Source organism: Tachysurus fulvidraco, chromosome 4 (genome assembly GCF_022655615.1).
Source record: "Tachysurus fulvidraco isolate hzauxx_2018 chromosome 4, HZAU_PFXX_2.0, whole genome shotgun sequence".
Classification (NCBI taxonomy): domain Eukaryota; kingdom Metazoa; phylum Chordata; class Actinopteri; order Siluriformes; family Bagridae; genus Tachysurus; species Tachysurus fulvidraco.
Window position 1 is genome coordinate 29,982,147 of NC_062521.1, and position 20,949 is coordinate 30,003,095.

At 39.9% G+C, this 20,949-nt stretch overlaps 1 protein-coding gene across 3 annotated transcripts in view; it reads right to left on the bottom strand.

Moving 5' to 3' along the window:
• Nucleotides 1–20,949, bottom strand: part of stox2a (storkhead box 2a) — a 60,272-nt gene that overhangs the window by 25,949 nt on the left and 13,374 nt on the right. The window contains exon 2 of one of the 3 annotated variants that reach the window (XM_047812811.1): nucleotides 15,895–16,027. The exons of 1 other annotated variant lie outside the window; for it this stretch is intronic. Coding sequence is in view for 1 of the 2 variants with exons in the window: in XM_027157019.2 (XP_027012820.2) it covers nucleotides 15,895–16,033 (139 nt within the window). In the remaining variant the exon portion in view is untranslated. Of the gene's footprint in view, nucleotides 1–15,894; nucleotides 16,866–20,949 lie in introns of those variants that run through there. One more of the 3 variants, XM_027157019.2, reaches the window with a different exon arrangement.

The window sequence follows — 20,949 nt, forward strand, 5'->3', positions numbered from 1 at the left end:
ACTGTGCAAACTTCCTGCAAAGTTACACACGTTAGCGGCTACGGAGATCAACAAAGTGCGTTAGTAACAAACACAAACGTCCTCATTACATCACGTCGTTTCTCACAGACCTCAGATACCAGCGAAATGGTTCGAGACGTAAGGCGTTGAGTAACAAAGCATCTGTGTTGAAATCAGGACGTCTTTCTGAAGGCAGCAGAAGACAGAATAAACACCAGTGAAAATCAGGACAGATCTATTATCACCTCAGATAATAAACACCACCACACGAACGTGTCACCTGACATGAGCTGAGATCAGTATTTTCCTATAACAACACATCTGCTCTATTTATACCAGAACAATTCAGCAAATATTACAATATTTTACTCATCCACGTCACACCGATGCTGTGGAAAGTTACGCTGACGTCGTGGACGTCTGAGAAACGAGAGAATTCCTGGTGTTATTGCGGCTAGAAATAGACTTTCGCTCACCAGACTCACTTTATTCGGACTCTTCACCTCAGAGTGTTAGAAATCTCTGACACTGGAGACTCCTTCCGTCAACGAGAAATAAACAGAAATCTCCTTACAGAAATCTTCAACGTCTCATCGATTACTTTCGTTTTCACTCAACCAATCGACATAGATCATTGAGCTGATGTCGTGTACAGTTAAATCGACCCGGAACACGAATAAATTACTTTATAAAATCACAAACCGGCTGCGACGATCTTCCATAACAATAAAAAGTCAATTTATTTAAGCTTCTTGGGAAATTCAGCGCGTGTTCGTTCAAGGTCTGCGTGTTAGCGGCTAACACAACTCGCACATTTGAGATGACATCATCTCGGAGAACGAGTGACTCAGAGAAGGACAAAGGGATAGAAAGAGAGAAGCAGAAAGACAATAACCATGACTCTGAATGCGCTCGAACGTGTCGCAGAGAAACTGACAGCACTCCTGTACACACATACAGGGTACAGGGGGAAGTCATGACCTAATGGTTAGAGAGTCTGACTCCTAACCCTAAGGTTGTGGGTTCGAGTCTCGGGCCGGCCACAACTGAGGTGCCCTTGAGCATGGCACCGATATCCCCCACGCCCCATCCCCCCCCCCCCCACCCCCGCTTCCCGGGCGCCACAGCATAAATGGGTGTTCACGGTGTGTGTGTGTTCACGGTGTGTGTGTGTTCACTGCTGTGTGTGTGTGCGCACTTTGGATGAACTCAGTCGTATGTCACGTCACTTTCACTTTTATAACACCCCAAATAGTCAAAATATCATCTCCTGCTGTGAACCAGCGAGATTTGTTCACTTTTCTAAACTACTTTGCTGGTATGACGTCACTTTCAGCTTGTTAGCAAACTTCAGAAAAGTTTTTTTTTTCTATTTTGCTTCATGTTCTAGTCATTAATTCTGCCACTCGGGAAATCAGGAGCCGATCTCAGACGATCAGAACGATGTACGCTCTGGTCCAGATCTGCTTCAGCAAAACCACAGCAACATAAAATATGAAAGAGTAGCAGAGTACGCCGAAACGATCAGAGAAGCGAGCCGACACACACTCGACAACGTGGACGGATCAGACAAACACACGCTCCTGATCTATTCCTTTCTTTTCTGTCTGCTTCTCTCTCACTCTTTCATCAGACCTACTGCAGCTGGAGTTCATCTGCGGTTCACGACGTCTGCACGGCGGCTCACACAGAGCTGTGTGTGACGAGTGTTTAAACTTCCTCACGCTGTCCTACTTACATCCAGCATGAACCTCCAGGAGTCAAACTCGAGTCAGATTTACACATGAGAGACTTAACACACGGGTCACACAGCAGTCACATTTACATACTGGATCTTTCAAACACGAACAGATCAGATACCTAATAGACGAGTCACACAGAGGTCAACAAGCCAAAGAGTAAGGACCTGGATGTTAGAGTACGAGTCAAATCAAACCCACAGCTCATAAATTTACCTGTAAACGACTTAACAAACAAGCAGACAAGAATCTGATTCACACTCAACACGTCGCATTCATACCTGTTATTAACAACCAATTTAAATTAATTTGATTCATTCATTCATCTTCTACCGCTTATCCGAACTTCTCGGGTCTCAGGCGTCATCGGGCATCGAGGCAGGATACACCATGGATGGAATGCCAACCCATCACAGGGCACACACACTCTCATTCACTCACACACTCACACACTACGGACAATTTTCCAGAGATGCCAGTCAACCTACCATGCATGTCTTTGGACCGGGGGAGGAAACCGGAGTACCCGGAGGAAACCCCCGAGGCACAGGGAGAACATGCAAACTCCACACACACAAGGCGGAGGCGGGAATCGAACCCCCAACCCTGGAGGTGTGAGGTGAACGTACTAACCACTAAGCCACCCGATTCGATTCAATTCAATTCAATTCATGTTTATTTGTATAGCGTTTTTTACAACTAACATTGTCTCAAAGCAGCTTTACAGAACATAAACATAGAACAAAAGGTTAATATAAAGAATAATATAAAGATTCATTTCATACAAAATTCAAAATTAATATTAGATATATTTAAATGTGTATGTATTTATCCCCAATGAGCAAGTCTGAGATTTGAGAAATGCTGCATTTTTGAAAGAAAATTTGCACTTTTTTGGTGGTTTGTGTGTGTGTGTTTTTTTTTTTTTTTGGTTGTTTTCTTTTTTGTAGAAAACCTTTTTGAATTCTTGAAATCACAAGCAAAAGATTCCTCTGAAAAACGTAGACAGTGAAAACTGCACTGTTATGAATAAAAAAATATGGAATTTAAATAGAAATTTATCCCCGAACATCCTCCTGATGTGATGTGAACACGTCTCCGCTGCTCATGTGTCTTCACTTCCACAGGAGGAAGGATGTCACTCACGTTTATTACTCCAGCATCTTGCTGCATTTGTTTTTGAGGCTGAAAGTCCTGGGAATCTTATTTTATCTGCATTTTCAGGTTTTAAACGCTTCGCTCACACGGACTGCTAACAAAAATGCTCATTAGCATTCGTTTTAGCGTCACAGCTCAGCGTGCACGGGTGTCAGGAATGTAGCCTGGTAATGTGGTTACGTTACACATCTGATATATGATCACTCGGTCGAACATAAGAAGAGCATCGTGTCAGAGCTAATGTTTTCTCACACCTACAGAACTTTGTCGGATTGCTTCGGTCGTCTTGGCGATATTTAGAGTGGAAAGCAAGCTTACTTTAAAAAAAAACACAATAAGACATTGACATCATTTGGAGAACACTTTGTACTTCTGTTCCGACATTTTGTTCCACTTTGTGTCTACAAAAGATGAATTTGAGCAGCTTTTTTATGTGTTAATGAGCTAACTAGGTTAGCACAAGCTGAAATCAATGGGGGGTGTGTTTGATTATCGACTGCTGAATACACACACACACACACACACACACACACACACACACACACACACACACACACAGTGCTCCAATCATCAACACTGTGATAAATGTCTGTATCCGAGAGAAAAACTCAAACCCCACAAAAAAAACTACAATAAGAACGATTATTACAATCAAAGACAATTAAAAGCACAGTGGTGTTGAATCCTGGATTCTGATTGGTCAGCTGCAAGTCACAGGATTATATTTATGCAGCTCACTCACATGGACTTGATCAGGAGAAACTTTGCATAAATGCGTTAAAATCATGTTGCTTTCTTGAAATGGAGAAGTCTCGAGTCAGTGCCTTTGTTTTCTGGGATCTTCTGGAGTTCATGCTTTGTGGTTTGCTGCAGTTTAACAGGAAATAAAACTTTTCAGGATGTGAAAATAATCGAATTCAGGGATAACAAACAGTCTCTCTGCTTCATCACTCATCACTCATCACTCACAGCTGAAAGTTTCTGCATCTTAAATCTGGAATCTTCTAACATGACATCCATCAGCCAATCAGCTTTCAGTAGGCATTTAATATGTTAGAATTAAGCTATACAGTATGTCTGACTACCTGTCTGTGTGTCTGTGTCTGTCTGTCTGTCTGTCTGTCTGTCTGTCTGTCTGTCTGTCTGTCTCTGTCTGTCTCTGTCAGTCTGTCTGTCTGTCTGTCTCTGTCTGTCTCTGTCAGTCTGTCTGTCTGTCTGTCTGTCTCTGTCTGTCTCTGTCAGTCTGTCTGTCTGTCTGTCTCTGTCTGTCTCTGTCAGTCTGTCTCTGTCAGTCTGTCTGTCTGTCTGTCTGTCTGTCTCTGTCTGTCTCTGTCTGTTTCTGTCAGTCTGTCTGTCTCTGTCTGTCTGTCTGTCTGTCTGTCTCTGTCAGTCTGTCTGTCTCTGTCTGTCTGTCTGTCTGTCTCTGTCTGTCTTTCTGTCTGTCTCTGTCTGTCTGTCTCTGTCAGTATGTCTGTCTCTGTCTGTCTGTCTGTCTGTCTGATGCTCTTGTAACCGTGTTTAATATTTTTTCAAAATATGCGTCATAACTGCTGACTTGCAAAATCCGACACAAAGAAGCAGACGCATTTTTGGTTTGCTGCAGCCGGCAAGTTAAAATTTTGATGTCATGCAGGGCTGTCAAGTGTCACGCATTAACGTGACCGTCCCTCATGTCGGTCTTTTCTCACGCTCTCCAGCCACACATCGTATTTCTCACGCAGAAAAACTTTTTGACTATTTATCATATATTTAATAAGCCGCAGCTCCCAAAACGTATCAGTCCGCACTCTATGGAACCGGGCAGGAACCAAGCGCGTCTCCCCTGGAGTTCTTAGTCGAGCCTGACACTTATCAGCCAATCAAAAAAAGAGGCTACACAACAGCCAATCAGAAAATAGCACTATTGTATCTGGGTAAGATTTTACACAACAACCAATGAAAAAAATTGGGGTTGCGAGGGGGGGGGGGGGGGTTTGGAGATGTCACGCTTCCCTGTCTTCAAAACCTGAGAGCCCTGGTCATGAATACGAAGAGGACTCACTTAGATGTTGAACATTTTATTTGAAAGTAACCTTCAACCCGGCATCTTTTTTGTCAAGGTTAGTTCAAACTGTTCAAAATATTTCTGTTTGCCTGCAGAAATAAAATTTCTGCTCGGTAGCAGTTCGTTGATTTCATAAATGCAACACACTACAGTTTTTTTCTCTTCTTTCTATAAAGGTAAAAAACGATATATGCAGCGTTCTCTTTATTTTAAATGTCAAAAGGGTTTTGTGGCTCCCTGTGTTTTTTTCTGTGGGAAACGGCTCCAAATGGCTCTTTGAGTGTTTAAGGTTGCCGACCCCTGACCTAGACCATAAGAACTGATCATAGATATTCTTGCTGAAGACTTCAACTAACACCTGTCTCCAAAAAAACCGCGTTTTTAAAAAAATAATTTAAAATGTTTGCATTACTAACATTTACATATATTTTTGTCAAAATTAAACTTCATCCATCACACATACAAACACACACACACACACACACACACACACACACACACACAGTAATGAGGACAGAGTGCCTGCAGATAACACAATTAATAAAACATATCTGCTGCACATTCACTGGTTTTGAAGATGTTTCAATAAAAATACCTCCTGCAGTAGAAAGACAACACACACACACACACACACACACATATACACACATATATACACACACAAACACACACACGCATGAATAAGATGCACAATTGGCTTCATATGAGGCATTTTAGACCATTTAATTCTATTAAAAAAAAAAAACAATAAATAAATCAAGAGAAATATTATCTTACAGATCGTCTTTACATAAAACAATAGAAATTGTGGATAAATATCTGTTGTTAAGAACAAATAAAAAATAGATTTCTGCTAGATTTCTACTGTTTTATGTAAAGACAATCCATAAGACAATATTTCAATAATTTTAGGTCTAGGAAGCCGTTTCTCAGTAATGTACTAGCAATACGATGTAAAAGTTGTAATTTTTTGACAGCTCTGTGCCATTTAAAATCACATTGTACCTTTACTTTATCTGTATCATATTTGTTTTTGGCTCTATGCTACTGCAGCTAGCTAAATCCTGAGGATCACCCATTCGCTAGCTTAGCTCTTTGTCCATGTTTTCATTTGCCTCTGTTTATATTACAGAGATATTCAGCTCATTTGAGTAAAGCATTAGATAGAAGTGCTCGAATTTGTGAATCAGCTTGTTAATCACCAAGAAAAACAATCTTTGAAAAAAAAAAGTTCTTTGCGATATGTGAAAGCTAGCATAATCTTGACATCATGAGTCACGTAGTGACAGATTCACTTCACCTTTAAAACTCTTTTTTAACAAATTTATAACAGGAAGTGATGAATAGAAGAAATCTGGTCTGTTATTTCCATAAAGGTCCATCATGGATTGTAAAATGGTCACAAAAGTATGGCTGTAATAATTATGTGATATTATTGACATTCCAGACGCTTCAGTATTACAGACACTATAATATTAGTAACACTTCAAGATTCCATTCAGTTCAGTATTCCATACACTACAATATTCCACACACTTCAGTATTCCTTACAAGTTAGTATTATCTACTCTACAACCTTCCCTACACTTTAGTATTCTATACAGAACTTTCTTCCATAAATAATATTATTTATTTACGTAGAGCAAATTATTTCAGTATTCCGTGCAGTATAGAGTTCCATATACTACAGGACAACATACAGGTTTGGAGCAACGAGAATAATTATGTGGAAGTAATTTATTTTTTGACGCTCGTGTATTTTACAAATCCAACTATCTGTGCCCTCCAGCCCTGTCAAATGGTTTGGTCCCCCAAAGCTTAAGACATGTTTACAGGCTCGACCTACACTACAGTATTACATACTGATCAGTAATCCCTACATGCCAGTATTCCATACACTATTGTAATTACTGTACAATGGTCATTCGTTTACTTCAGAACTCCATACAATGTTCCTTACACTACATTATTCTATACAGTATGTTATTACGTACACATCAATATTCTATAAACTACATCATTCTATACACAAGTGTATTTTATCAAATACAGCATTATTTACAATACATCATTCCAAACACTTCTGTATTCGTCGCATTAGACTATTAGAGCTGCTTCACTAGTATAAACTTCAGACTTACTTAAATTTCAGTATTACAGTATTTGCTATGCTACAGTATTCTCTACACTTCAGTATTCCATACACTACACTATTACATGCACTACAGTATTTCCCACACTTTAGTATTCCATACACTATACTATAATGTGCAGTGCAATATTCCCTACAGTGAAGTATACTTTACACTTCAGTATTCTCTAAGCTACAGTATTCCCTACACTTCAGTATTCCCTACACTTCAGTATTCCCTAAGCTACAGTATTCTATACACCATACTATTAAGTGCACTACAGTATTCCCTACACTTCAGTATTCTCTAAGCTACAGTATTCCCTACACTTCAGTATTCTCTAAGCTACAGTATTCCCTACACTTCAGTATTCTCTAAGCTACAGTATTCCCTACACTTCAGTATTCCCTAAGCTACAGTATTCTATACACCATACTATTAAGTGCACTACAGTATTCCCTACACTTCAGTATTCCTTAAGCTACAGTATTCCCTACACTTCAGTATTCTCTAAACTACAGTAATCCCTACACTTCAGTATTCCTTAAGCTACAGTATTCCCTACACTTCAGTATTCTCTAAACTACAGTATTCCCTACACTTCAGTATTCTCTAAGCTACAGTATTCCCTACACTTCAGTATTCACTAAGCTACAGTATTCCCTACACTTCAGTATTCTCTAAGCTACAGTATTCCCTACACTTCAGTATTCCTTAAGCTACAGTATTCCCTACACTTCAGTATTCTCTAAACTACAGTAATCCCTACACTTCAGTATTCCTTAAGCTACAGTATTCCCTACACTTCAGTATTCTCTAAACTACAGTATTCCCTACACTTCAGTATTCTCTAAACTACAGTATTCCCTACACTTCAGTATTCCTTAAGCTACAGTATTCCCTACACTTCAGTATTCTCTAAACTACAGTATTCCCTACACTTCAGTATTCCTTAAGCTACAGTATTCCCTACACTTCAGTATTAACTAAGCTACAGTATTCCCTACACTTCAGTATTCCTTAAGCTACAGTATTCCCTACACTTCAGTATTCCTTAAGCTACAGTATTCCCTACACTTCAGTATTCTCTAAGCTACAGTATTCCATACACTCCCTAAAGTTCGGTATTTCCTAAGCTACAGTATTCTATACACCATACTATTAAGTGCACTACAGTATTCCCTAAAGTTCAGTATTCTTTACGCTATAATATTCCCTACACTTTAGTTTTCTATTTACTATAATGTGCACTGCAGTATTCCCTACAGTACAGTATTTCCTATACTTCAGTATTCCATACACTATTCTATAACCTGCACTACAGTATTCCATACAGTACAATATCCCATACACTAGGGATGTACCAATACCACTTTTTCACTTCTAATGCAATTCCGATACCAGCGTTTGCCGGTATCGGCCGATACCGATCCCGATCCGATATCTGTGTTCTTTTCTACCTTTAAAACTAAAGAATGTAAACAAGTCGCTTAGTTATTAAGATTTATTTTTTTCTGGCAAAGAAATACAAAAATGCAATTTTTCTGTATGAAAAATGAAAACCTTCAAAAGGTATTAATGCTGTAGCAAACTGTACTTTTAACAGTTAGTGGTGTAACAATCTAAACCATATATACTGCAATTCTCACTCTCACATCTTCTAGCTTAACCGAACTTCTCGGGTCACGGGGAGCCTGTGCCATCATCGGGCATCGAGGCAGGATACACCCTGGACGGAGTGCCAACCCATCACAGGGCACACACACACTCTCATTCACTCACACACTACGGACAATTTTCAAGAGATGCCAATCAACCTACCATGCATGTCTTTGGACCGGTGGAGGAAACCGGAGTACCCGGAGGAACGGGGAGAACATGCAAACTCCACACACAAGGTGGACGTGGGAATCGAAACCCCGACCCTGGAGGTGTGAGGCGAACGTGCAAACCACTAAGCCACCGTGCCCCCTTGCAATTATTATTATTTAAAAGGCAATATTTTAAAGTGAATCTTAAATTAGAACTCTTGAAACACAATGCAAAATGTATTAAACAGTAAACCTCACACACAAATGAGCGACATGTTTAACGCGCTGAGGTAAATGGAAAGGACGCCTGCTAAACTTGTCTGTCTGTCGCAGGCGGTTGTGCAACATATTTCCCATAAAATGTATATTTATTTTCATTAATGTAATTTAATATATAAGTGTATTTTTCTTATAAGTTTAAGCAACAGTCTATGATGTTTGCTGTTCATTAATCAACCACCACGGGTATGTGCGTCGGAAGTAAATAAAAAGTGGGCGTGTCCTGTCCCACACACATATAATGCAGCAGCGTGGTCAATGCTGTGGGTAAAACACAGAATGGAGTTTAATTTATTAGGGCATTCCTCAAGCGGAATGGATTCGACTGGCGGTGCTAAATAATAAAAATAATAGTAATAAAAAAGACATATGCGCTGAATAGAGACGGTAAAAGTGTCTGGGTCCAATATTATTGGTCTTAAAAAGTGGGTGGGTCCTGTCCCACCCACTTATAATGGTTCCCCATGACCACGGGTATCGGATTTGGATCGGTCACGCACCACCGATACCCGATCCACTCAAAATGCTTGGATCGGCGCCGATACCGATCCAAAATATCGGATCGGTACGTCCTTACCGTACACTATTCGATTACGTATACTACAGTATTCCTGACACTTTAGTAGCATTCCCTGCACTACAGAAGTTTGTACACTACACTCAATATTAGTGGAACTCCAGTATTCTGTACACATTCAGAATTCCACACAGTTAGATTAGATCACAATATTCTATAGTGCACAGGACACCATCTGAGACACAGCTAATGCAGCTAATGATAAATAAACTTCCATCAACACCATTAAGTTTTAGATTAATTAGACTAATTAGAATCTGCTGCACATTTTTTAGCGATTTACAAAATCGATTTCCGAGTTTTACTGAAGGAAAAAGGACACGAGACATGAAATGAACTGTTATTCGTGTCCGCCATCTTTTTCCCTTCGTTCAGTCGGGTGACTCGGACTCGTGTTTGGTGTGAATTCTATTTTAGCAGAAAAAGAGTAAAGTGTAGATTTAAGATGTCTCTAATGTAAACGGTAGCTGACTGAAGATGGAGATTACAGTTACACATATTGGTCTCTCTCTCTTTCCCTCCTTCCCTTCCTCACTATCCCTCGTTCTCTATTATCCCTCCCTCCATCCCTCCCACATTCCCTCTTTTACGCGTGTTACTACAGAGGCTCGGCTATTAATGCACCACCGTGTCCTCCTTTTTCTCCCACGCCTAAATCACAGGCTCTACTGCAGCTGGGACAGTGTGTGTGTGTGTGTGTGTGTGTGTGTGTGTGTGTGTGTGTGTGTGTGTGTGTGTGTGTGTGAATTTTATGTTACAAAAATTCACACACAACTATCACTTTATAGATATGCAGAAAATGATGCACTTATATAATAGATTACTTAAGTGATAAAAATTACACTTTGTGATAGTTTTCATTCAATAAAAGTCTAATAATAATATAGTAATAGTAGTGAGACCACGTCATATAATTTATCAAACAGCATCATATAACTGATTCCCGGCACGGCACACACGCCTACACACACACACACACACACACACACACACACACACACACACACACACACACACACACACACACCGATTATGATGTCAAACAATAATCTGTCCACAGTACCAGTGATCTGATCCTGCAATAAATGTCTACTGTGTAAACACACACACAAATTCACACTCACACTCACACACACACACACACACACACACACACACACACACACACACACTCTGTTTCTTTTAATATCAGAAGGCAAACTGACTCAGCAATCAAACGATGATAGGAAAAATAAATAATATTGGCATGATGAGGTTTAGAGAGCGAGGAGATGCACAAGGCTGCTGTATAGGTAAGGAGTGTGTACACACAGCTGGCATTCATGTTTCACAAAGAAGACTCTGAACACACACACACACACACACACACACACACACACACACACACACACACACACACACACACACTTACAGGCACACACACAAAAGGCTGATCTAATGATGCTACTAAGCTGTGCATAACAAAAAAGAAGTGATGATTAGAAAAACAAAGCTTTAACAAAGATTTATTATTATTATATCAAGCTATTTTTTTCCACATCTTTTAACACAAACTAATTACAGATCAATTTCATCAGTGTAAATTGGGTTTGGTGTTTTTTATTTAAATGCTCTGTTTCATTACCAGCTTTCATTTGATTAGCAAAATAAAATGTAGTAAGACTAGCCACGTACACTCACCAGGTGTTTTATAGTGTCTTTATAAATTTAATGACAGCTTGTGTATGTCAGGATAACTTTTTCCTGAAATTCCTAAAAAACTTTCCTAAGAAATCTGACTTCAAATCTTTCCTTGTCATTGCTAATGTGAACGTAAAGTAAGCCCAAAAGCAAGCATCCACAGGAAAAAAAACAACATGTTAAGTAATAAAATGAACTTGCAGCAAAGAAAACATTAACGAGACCGTTAACTAGAATCACAGCAAACAAGCTAAGCACCAGCTAACATTACTAGTGAACAGGCTACAAATTTCAACTCATGCAAATTACAACTAATTTTTAACTAGCATTAAAATAAACGTTCCATATTAACCAGAGTTATAGTAAACAAGCTATTAGCATGGCATATTAGCATTGCACGATAACAGGAAAAAATAGCATTAAAATGAAGATAGTAGCATTATAGTTTACTGGGTAACACACAGTAAACTGACACTGACACAGTAAACACATAAACTATAGTGGTACCATAACTAATGTAAACCACAAGCTAGCATGATGACAGACTGACACACAAACCAGTGTTATTCTATTTAGGTTAACTCACAACATAGCTTAACATTAAACATGTTAACCCATGAACTAGCATTATATTAAACAAGATTAAGCAGTAACTAACATTACATTGTACTGGCTAACCAACAATCTAGCTTTACGGTACAGAATAACCATCACCATAACAGTATCAAAATACAACACAAATGTACGAAAATATACATTTTACAATAGAAATACTGCATGAACATGACAGTAAACTTGCTAATAAACTAACCCTAATTATTAGCGATATTATTAATACCATATACTACGGACTAACACTGAAGTAATCGGGCTTAAGACACAAGCCTTAAGTAAAGCTTAATTTTACAAAAAGCAACAAGATATAAAAATCAGCTAATTTATCATTGTCTGTCAGAACATATCTGAAATACAAAAAGGCATAAAAAAAAGTACCTCATGAAACGGCAGTAAACGAGCACTTTAAGTCTTTTGGTTGGACAATTAGCTACAAAGAGAAAGTAATTTGTAACATTTCGTTAGAACATTAAGTCTTATTAAATAACTAACATGAACTAGTCAATAGCTAATACACAAACAGATAAACCTTGAAAATTTGGTTGTGCATCTATACTTTAGCTAGTTTTGTTGCTATCTATCTAGGTCTGTTATTTGTCAGAAAATCTTTTGTTACTGTATTGTTTATGAGATAATATTTCTGTATTTTGTATAATATTTCATTCCTAAACGTTTCTGTAGGACAATTCAAAACGTGTCTAATATTCATTTTATATTTTCTATACTTGAGTGTTGCTCAATTGTGCTACAAAACAGAACCTTTTCAGTCACGCACAAACTAGCGTTATAGAGAATGGCTAACAGACAAACTAGCGTTATAGAGAATGGCTAACAGACAAACTAGTGTTATAGAGAATGGCTAACGGACAAACTAGCATTATAGAGAATGGCTAACAGACAAACTAGCATTATAGAGAATGGCTAACAGACAAAATAGTATTATAGAGAATGGCTAACAGACAAACTAGCGTTATAGAGAATGGCTAACAGACAAACTAGCATTATAGAGAATGGCTAACAGACAAACTAGCGTTATAGAGAATGGCTAACAGACAAACTAGCATTATAGAGAATGGATAACAGACAAACTAGCATTAGAGAATGGATAACAGACAAACTAGCATTATAGAGAATGGCTAACAGACAAACTAGCATTATAGAGAATGGCTAACAGACAAACTAGCATTATAGAGAATGTGCTAGTTCATGCCATGCTTATGCTTAGTGCTAGTTCATGCCATACCCTTTAACAGTGATGCTAGTTTGTGATTAGCCTGCTTACTATTCAGTTCATGAGGTGATATTTAACACTGAGTGAATAAAATGCATTTCTAGCCCTTTTTTTTGTTAGTCTTGTATCATGCAAATGTGATCTAATGTGCTGCAAAAAAAACAGTGTTGTATAAAGTACTAGAAAGCAATACTTGAGTAAAAGTACAAGTATCATACTGGAAAAAGACTTTGGTAGAAGTGAAAGTTACCTTTTAGAATATTACTGAAGTAAAAGTCTTAAAGTATCTGATATTTACTGTACTTAAGTATTTGAAGTAAAAGTAAAAAGTAAAATTTCAGTGATTTTCCGTAGGCATAAGAGACACTTCATCTGGTAGGAAGAATCATTCATTCCAACGTACAGAAACATTTCTTGCAAATTCGACCACGTGTGTATAATGTTATCTTCTTCACCCTGTTCACCACTATCATCGGGGTGGTCGTCAGACAGGCCTGACCAACCCGCGGCTCTTTGCCCAGTTTCATGCGGCTCTTACGTTCATATCGAAGTTTGTATTTGTGTCTTTTTATTGTGCGTGTTCGCTTCACTCGAGTTCAATACGGTATTTTCGTCAAACGCGCATGTGAGTGGGATGAAAATACCTCAAAGTTTCCCAGTAGGAGCAAGATCATTTGAGTAAACAATTTGTGTCAAGTTTGCTCTCAAAATGGCAGGAAAAAAGGTGTTGATCATGTGTGCCCATGTGTATGATGTGGCTCTTTGTTGTAACACAGTAAAAAATGTTGCTCTTGGTCTCTGACTGGTTGGCCACCCCTGGTCTACGATAACGGGAGGTTCTCCAGTAGGTGCTTTTATGCTTTTATGGCGGTTTCAGTTGTGCTTCCGCCTCCTTTTGGCAACATTACACTGAAATAGAGCGCGCGGAGCTGCGTAATGCAATCTAGTGGCAGTGATTCACCAAACCTCCCTTATTGCAGTCGTACACATTTCTTCTGATTTTATTTTGTAGTAACGAGTAACGAAGATGCTCAGTGGAAATATAGCGGAGTAAAAGTGAACATTTTTTCTAGGAAATGTAGTGGAGTAAAAGTGAAAGTTGACAGAAATTTAAATAGCGAAGTAAAGTACAGATACGGGACATTTCTACTTAAGTACGGTAACGGAGTATTTGTACACCGTCACATTACAACACCGGTCACAAAATATAGAACATAAAACAAATCACCTCATGATCAATCAACTAACGAATTATTCAACACAATACTTCAAAATAAAAAGTTTTATTCTCAACACGTACTGCTTCGAACAAAACACTGCAAAGGACCAAACCATAAAAACAGATCCTGTCTTTTTATTTGCCAAAAAAAAATGTACTAAAAAATTCTAATTAATTCATTAATACACTCTTCAGTGAGACTGAAGAAGTATGATGTTACAGTGTTGGAATTTTATACGCAATGCTAGCACAGAGCCTACAACAAGGCTAAACTAATTCTAAACAATCCTCTCGGAATTGATCTCGCCAATAAGAAAAAATACAAAATACATGACAGAAAATACAAAAAAATACAAAATACAAATGACGGTAACTAAGACTACACTGCACTACGACATCGACTTTGTGTCTAGCATGCTAGCAGCAAGTGCGCAGAGGATTAGCCTGGAAGCTAACGACGTCAGCTAGGCTAACTCTCTCCACCCACCCTCTCTGTGGCAGCACACGCGGATACACACACTACTACACTTACACACCGCCACATGCTAACACACACACACACATTATGCTAACAAAAACGGAGATTGAAGTGTGTAGTGAGACACAGGGAAAACAGAGACACAGAGCAGATTCTCCTTTTCTTCTCTGTCTCTCTCTTTATTCTTCCTTCTCTTTAACAGACCAAAGTGATGTTTGACACTGAGTTTTGTCGCCGCACCACTGCCGATGCTAATCAACCCAACTGTCCTACGCTAACACACACCAGGACGACGCAGCCATCACCAAAATGGAGGGAAAAAAACGGACGCTAGTTCCCTCACCACTCCATTTTTTTCCCCCTTCTCTCTGTCTCTTTCTCTCTGTGTCTCTTACTAAATATCTTTCTTTCTGTCTCTCTGCTCTCATTTTCATTCTAGTCATGAAAAGAAGCTCAGGCGAGAACACCGTGGCTAGCAGCCTGAATTTTTATCCACAACCTCGGTGATGTAATTCCCAAGCCAAGGACCAAAATGGAGGATGAGGGTTTATATGCTTCCTGTGTTTTTTCCCTCTTATTATCTTATCTCTACACCTTGATGTCACTCAGGAAAGACTTGAACATCACCTCACACACCCCTTCCGTGTAACATACACACTCTAGTAGAGAAAAACCGAACCAGGCCCAGATACCAGAGCTAGAGGCTACAATGCCAGGACGCTAGCAGGCTATGAATGTGTGTGTGTGTGTGTGTGTGTGTGTGTGTGTGTGTGTGTGTGTGTGTGTGTGTGTGTGTATAAGGAAAAACAAGAACAGAATAATATATTAATGTTTTTTTCATTAATAGATGAGAGTTAGGTGAGCATATACACTCCTGTATATATTTATTGGTTCTTTTTATGGATGCTAGGCTAATATAAGTTGCACCCACCTTGAGCGATGTAGGGCGCAAGAGGGGGGAGAGAAGGGGGGAAGTGCTTGTGGAGCCGGTAGTCCTTGTCACGATCGGAGCCCAAATCGGGTCCGTCCGGACCGGGCCATGCCCGCCGCAGGTTGCGTGTTTTCTTCATCGTTGCGTTGGAGGGGACAGGATGGGAAAGGGGCAAAAAGGGGGTGAGGGAGAAAGGGGGTAATGGGGAAAGGGGTAGGGAGGAAGGGGGGGTGCAGATGTGACACTTTAGTCCTCCCACATTGGAATGGGGCACCCCGGTCCTGGCATCAGGCTAGATGCATGGTTTCTTCACACACACTCGCACACACACACTCGCACACACACACTAGGATCGAAGCACAGGCTCGGCTTGAGCCAATCTGGATGACCCGAAGCAAACATCGGGATACACGCTCCGCAGAACACACATTAAGAATGATGGACAGAAGGATGGATACTGGATTTAAGCAAGGTGCCTCGGAATGAGAGGATGGAGTAAGAGGGAGGGAGAGAGGGAGGGAGGGAGGGAGGGAAGGATACTGCGGAGGGAGAGAGGGAGAGAGAGAAGAGAGAGGGGGAGAGACAGGGAGAGAGAGAGAGCAGTGCGAGGCCTGTGTGTCCAACAATAGCTCCGTTCAACGCCGCACCGAGACAAAAGGCCTCCGCTGGGAAAGAGAGAACACGAAAAAACGAGTGCAATCCTCGAGTAGGAGGCGACCTCGAAAAACACTGAGTGAGCGCAAACGAGAAGCAGGAAACAGAAGGCAGGGGCACTCGTCCTCCGTCCTCCTCCAGCCTCGAAAAACAACAAGACCAACAGCAGCACCAGAACCCGCAAGCCAGAGGATGAGAGACAGAGGAGAAAAAAAGATGGAGGCTGAAATAAAAAGAGAGACGATGCTCCTCTTTTGTTCAGTAAATCCACGCTGAAGGAGGACGCATATTCATTCACACGCCTGCATCCCTTCTTCCTCTGCTGCTACTGCCAGCACCTTCCGCTGATAGGGTGTGTGTGTGTATGTGTGAGTGTGTGAGAGTGTGTGTGTGTGTGTGTGAGAGAGAGAGAGAGAGAGAGAGAGAGAGAGAGAGAGAGAGAGAGAGAGAGAGAGGATGGGGAATGAGGGGGGAGCGGGAGACCAAGCGATTGAGTGTGAGTGCACACGTCTGACAGAGAGAGAGAGAGACCGAGGGAGGGAGGGAGGGAGGGAGGGAGGGAGGAGGAGATAGAGAGATGAAGGGATGAACAGTTTGTGTGGCAAATGAGAAAAGAAATAATAACAGATTTAAAAAGGGGAAAAAATTATATGAGATATCGTTCATGCCAAACTTATCTTGTTCAGGAACAACTGAAAAAAAAACAACTGCTGATGGTTTCTGAAACGAGGGATTTTATTAACCCCATACTCCCTCTGTCTGTTTCTCTTTTTAGTTGTCTCTCACTCTATCACTCTGTATCATGTTTACTTTCTCTCAGTTTTTCTTTAACAAAGTCTATTTCTCCCAACTCTCTTTCTTTCTCTCTGCCCGTTGCATCTCTCTCTCTCTCTCTCTCTCTCTCTCTCTCTCCTTGTTTCTTTAACTCTCTTTCTTTTTGAATGTGTCTTGGTCTCTCTCTCTCTCTCTCTCTCTCTCTCTCCCTCTGATTAAAGCAGCAGTATGTCATTTTCATCGCCCTCTTGTGTCTGTGAGGTGAACTGCACTTAAAAACACTGACAAGCCCTCGACCCCCCAGGAAAATATATGTGAAGACTAAATAATTGCCACGTTTCGAGTGTAAATTCCATTTCAGGTTTTAAATCATTAGCTAAGTAGCTAGAAGGATATATATATATATTTATTACTGAAAATCTATTTTGAAAAACTTTCTCAATTTCAGATGTTTCAAAAATATTCTACAAATCTATTACCTGCCCTTCAGTCGTTATTGAGCTTCATTTATATGAGGATTCATGAATAAATCATTCATTTGTGCATTTGAACAGAAATTCATTACCAGGATATCTACACAAGGTGGTGTATAAGAAAAGCCCGGAGGATCATCAGTGACTCCAGCCACCCGTCCCACAGACTGCTCTCTCTGCTTCCCTCAGGAAGACGTCTCCGCAGTATCCGATCGCGCACCAGTCGACTGAGGGATAGCTTTTTCCCTCAGGGTATCAATACACAGTCACAACTAATACACACTACAGCATACTTTCACAATATGGTATACTGCACCTTAACTTCGGACTATCCACACTGGACTATACACACACACTGCATTATACACACTGGACTATACACACACACTGCATTATACACACTGGACTATACACACACACTGCATTATACACACTGGACTATACACACACTGCATTATACACACTGGACTATACACACACACTGCATTATCCACACTGGACTATACACACACACTGCATTATACACACTGGACTATACACACACACACACACTGCATTATACACACTGGACTATACACACACACACACACTGCATTATACACACTGGACTATACACACACACTACATTATACACACTGGACTACACACACACTACATTACACACACTGGACTATACACACACACTGCATTATCCACACTGGACTATACACACACACTGCATTATACACACTGGACTATACACACACACTGCATTAAACACACTGGACTATACACACACACTGCATTATACACACTGGACTATACACACACACTACATTATACAGACTGGACTATACACACACACTGCATTATACACACTGGACTATACACACACACTGCATTATACACACTGGACTATACACACACTGCATTATACACACTGGACTATACACACACACTGCAGTATAGACACTGGACTATACACACACTGCATTATACACACTGGACTATACACACACACTGCATTATACACACTGGACTATACACACACACTGCATTATACACACTGGACTATACACACACACTGCATTATACACACTGGACTATACACACACACTGCATTATACACACTGGACTATACACACACACACACACACTGCATTATACACACTGGACTATACACACACACTACATTATACACACTGGACTACACACACACTACATTACACACACTGGACTATACACACACACTGCATTATACACACTGGACTATACACACACACTACATTATACACACTGGACTACACACACACTACATTACACACACTGGACTATACACACACACTACATTATACACACTGGACTATACACACACACTACATTATACACACTGGACTACACACACACACTGCATTATACACACTGGACTATACGTACACACTGCATTATACACACTGGACTATACACACACACTACATTATACACACTGGACTATACACACACACTGCATTATACACACTGGACTATACACACACACTGCATTATAGACACTGGACTATACACACACACTGCATTATACACACTGGACTATACACACACACTGCATTATACACACTGGACTATACACACACACTGCATTATACACACTGGACTATACACACACACTGCATTAAACATACTGGACTATACACACACACTGCATTATACACACTGGACTATACACACACACTACATTATACACACTGGACTATACACACACACTGCATTATACACACTGGACTATACACACACACTGCATTATACACACTGGACTATACACACACACTACATTATACACACTGGACTATACACACACACTGCATTAAACACACTGGACTATACACACACTGCATTATACACACTGGACTATACACACACACACTGCATTATACACACTGGACTATACACACACACTGCATTTAATACCATAATCCATCTGTTACCACTAGATACCATCCAATGCACATCCATGTCACTTCTGTACCTGTACAATCTGTTGCACCTTATAGTATTTTATATATTATATATTTATGTATAATATATTTACATTTATTTACACATATACATATATAAGTACATATTGCATATAATGTGTAGTGCTACTGTAAGGATGCCCAATAGTACACTGTGTGTACTGACTATATGTATGAGCATATTGCACATGTTCACGTGTAGATTTCATTATGTTTGTTAATTGTACATATTGTACACACACACGTTGTACTGACTTTATGTGTGAGCAAACTGCACATTTCACCTGTCAACTCATTATCTATATCTTATCTGTACAACTGTTCTGTAATTTCTGGAGTTTGCTCTTAAGAATTTCACTCACCAAGGCACACGTGCTGTGGTGATGTGACAATAAAAGTGGCTTGACTTGACTTGTATCATACTCGTGCTACTGAATGTACACGTGGTAAGACAGCGTTTGTACAAAATATTACACAAATATTTACCCACAAAGTTGCAGTCACTCCGGGATTGTGTGGAGTGTTTCATTTTGCTAGATTTTGCTGTGGGGTTTTGTTGTTTGTGCTTTTGTTGTGTTTTGTAATTCGTCTGCAGAAGAGTCGATCTGTTGAAATCGCAAGCACATGATTTTTTTTAAACTCCTAGCTATGAAGCTGTAAACATCTGTAATGACTTTCTCAGGGAGAAAAATCACAAGTGTTGGTTTAGTTAATTATAATGCAGATGATAAAAGAACCTAATTTGCATTATCCCCGCCCTCAGTTTTACTCTAATATTTAATGTTTAACTTCACGGCTCTGTCTCCGTATCACACTGGAGTTTGTTTACAGTCGCATCCCGATCTCACACAGCAGACTCAACAATCAGTATGTTTGTGTCACGACTATGAACCACTAAGAACCAGCTAACAATGTTGATGTCATGCATACAAGAAATGGGCGGAGTTAAAAGGCTGTAAACATCAAAGTGACTCCGCCTCCTGACCCTATTACACCGCCCCAGTTACTAAACACACTCACAGTCACACAACAACACACATCTGCCACTCTGTGTGTGTGTGTGTGTGTGTGTGTGTGTGTGTGTGTGTGTGTGTGTGTGTGTGTGTGTGTGTGTGTGTGTGTGCTGGTTACAGACAAGATGTTATATTTTGATGATATTTAAT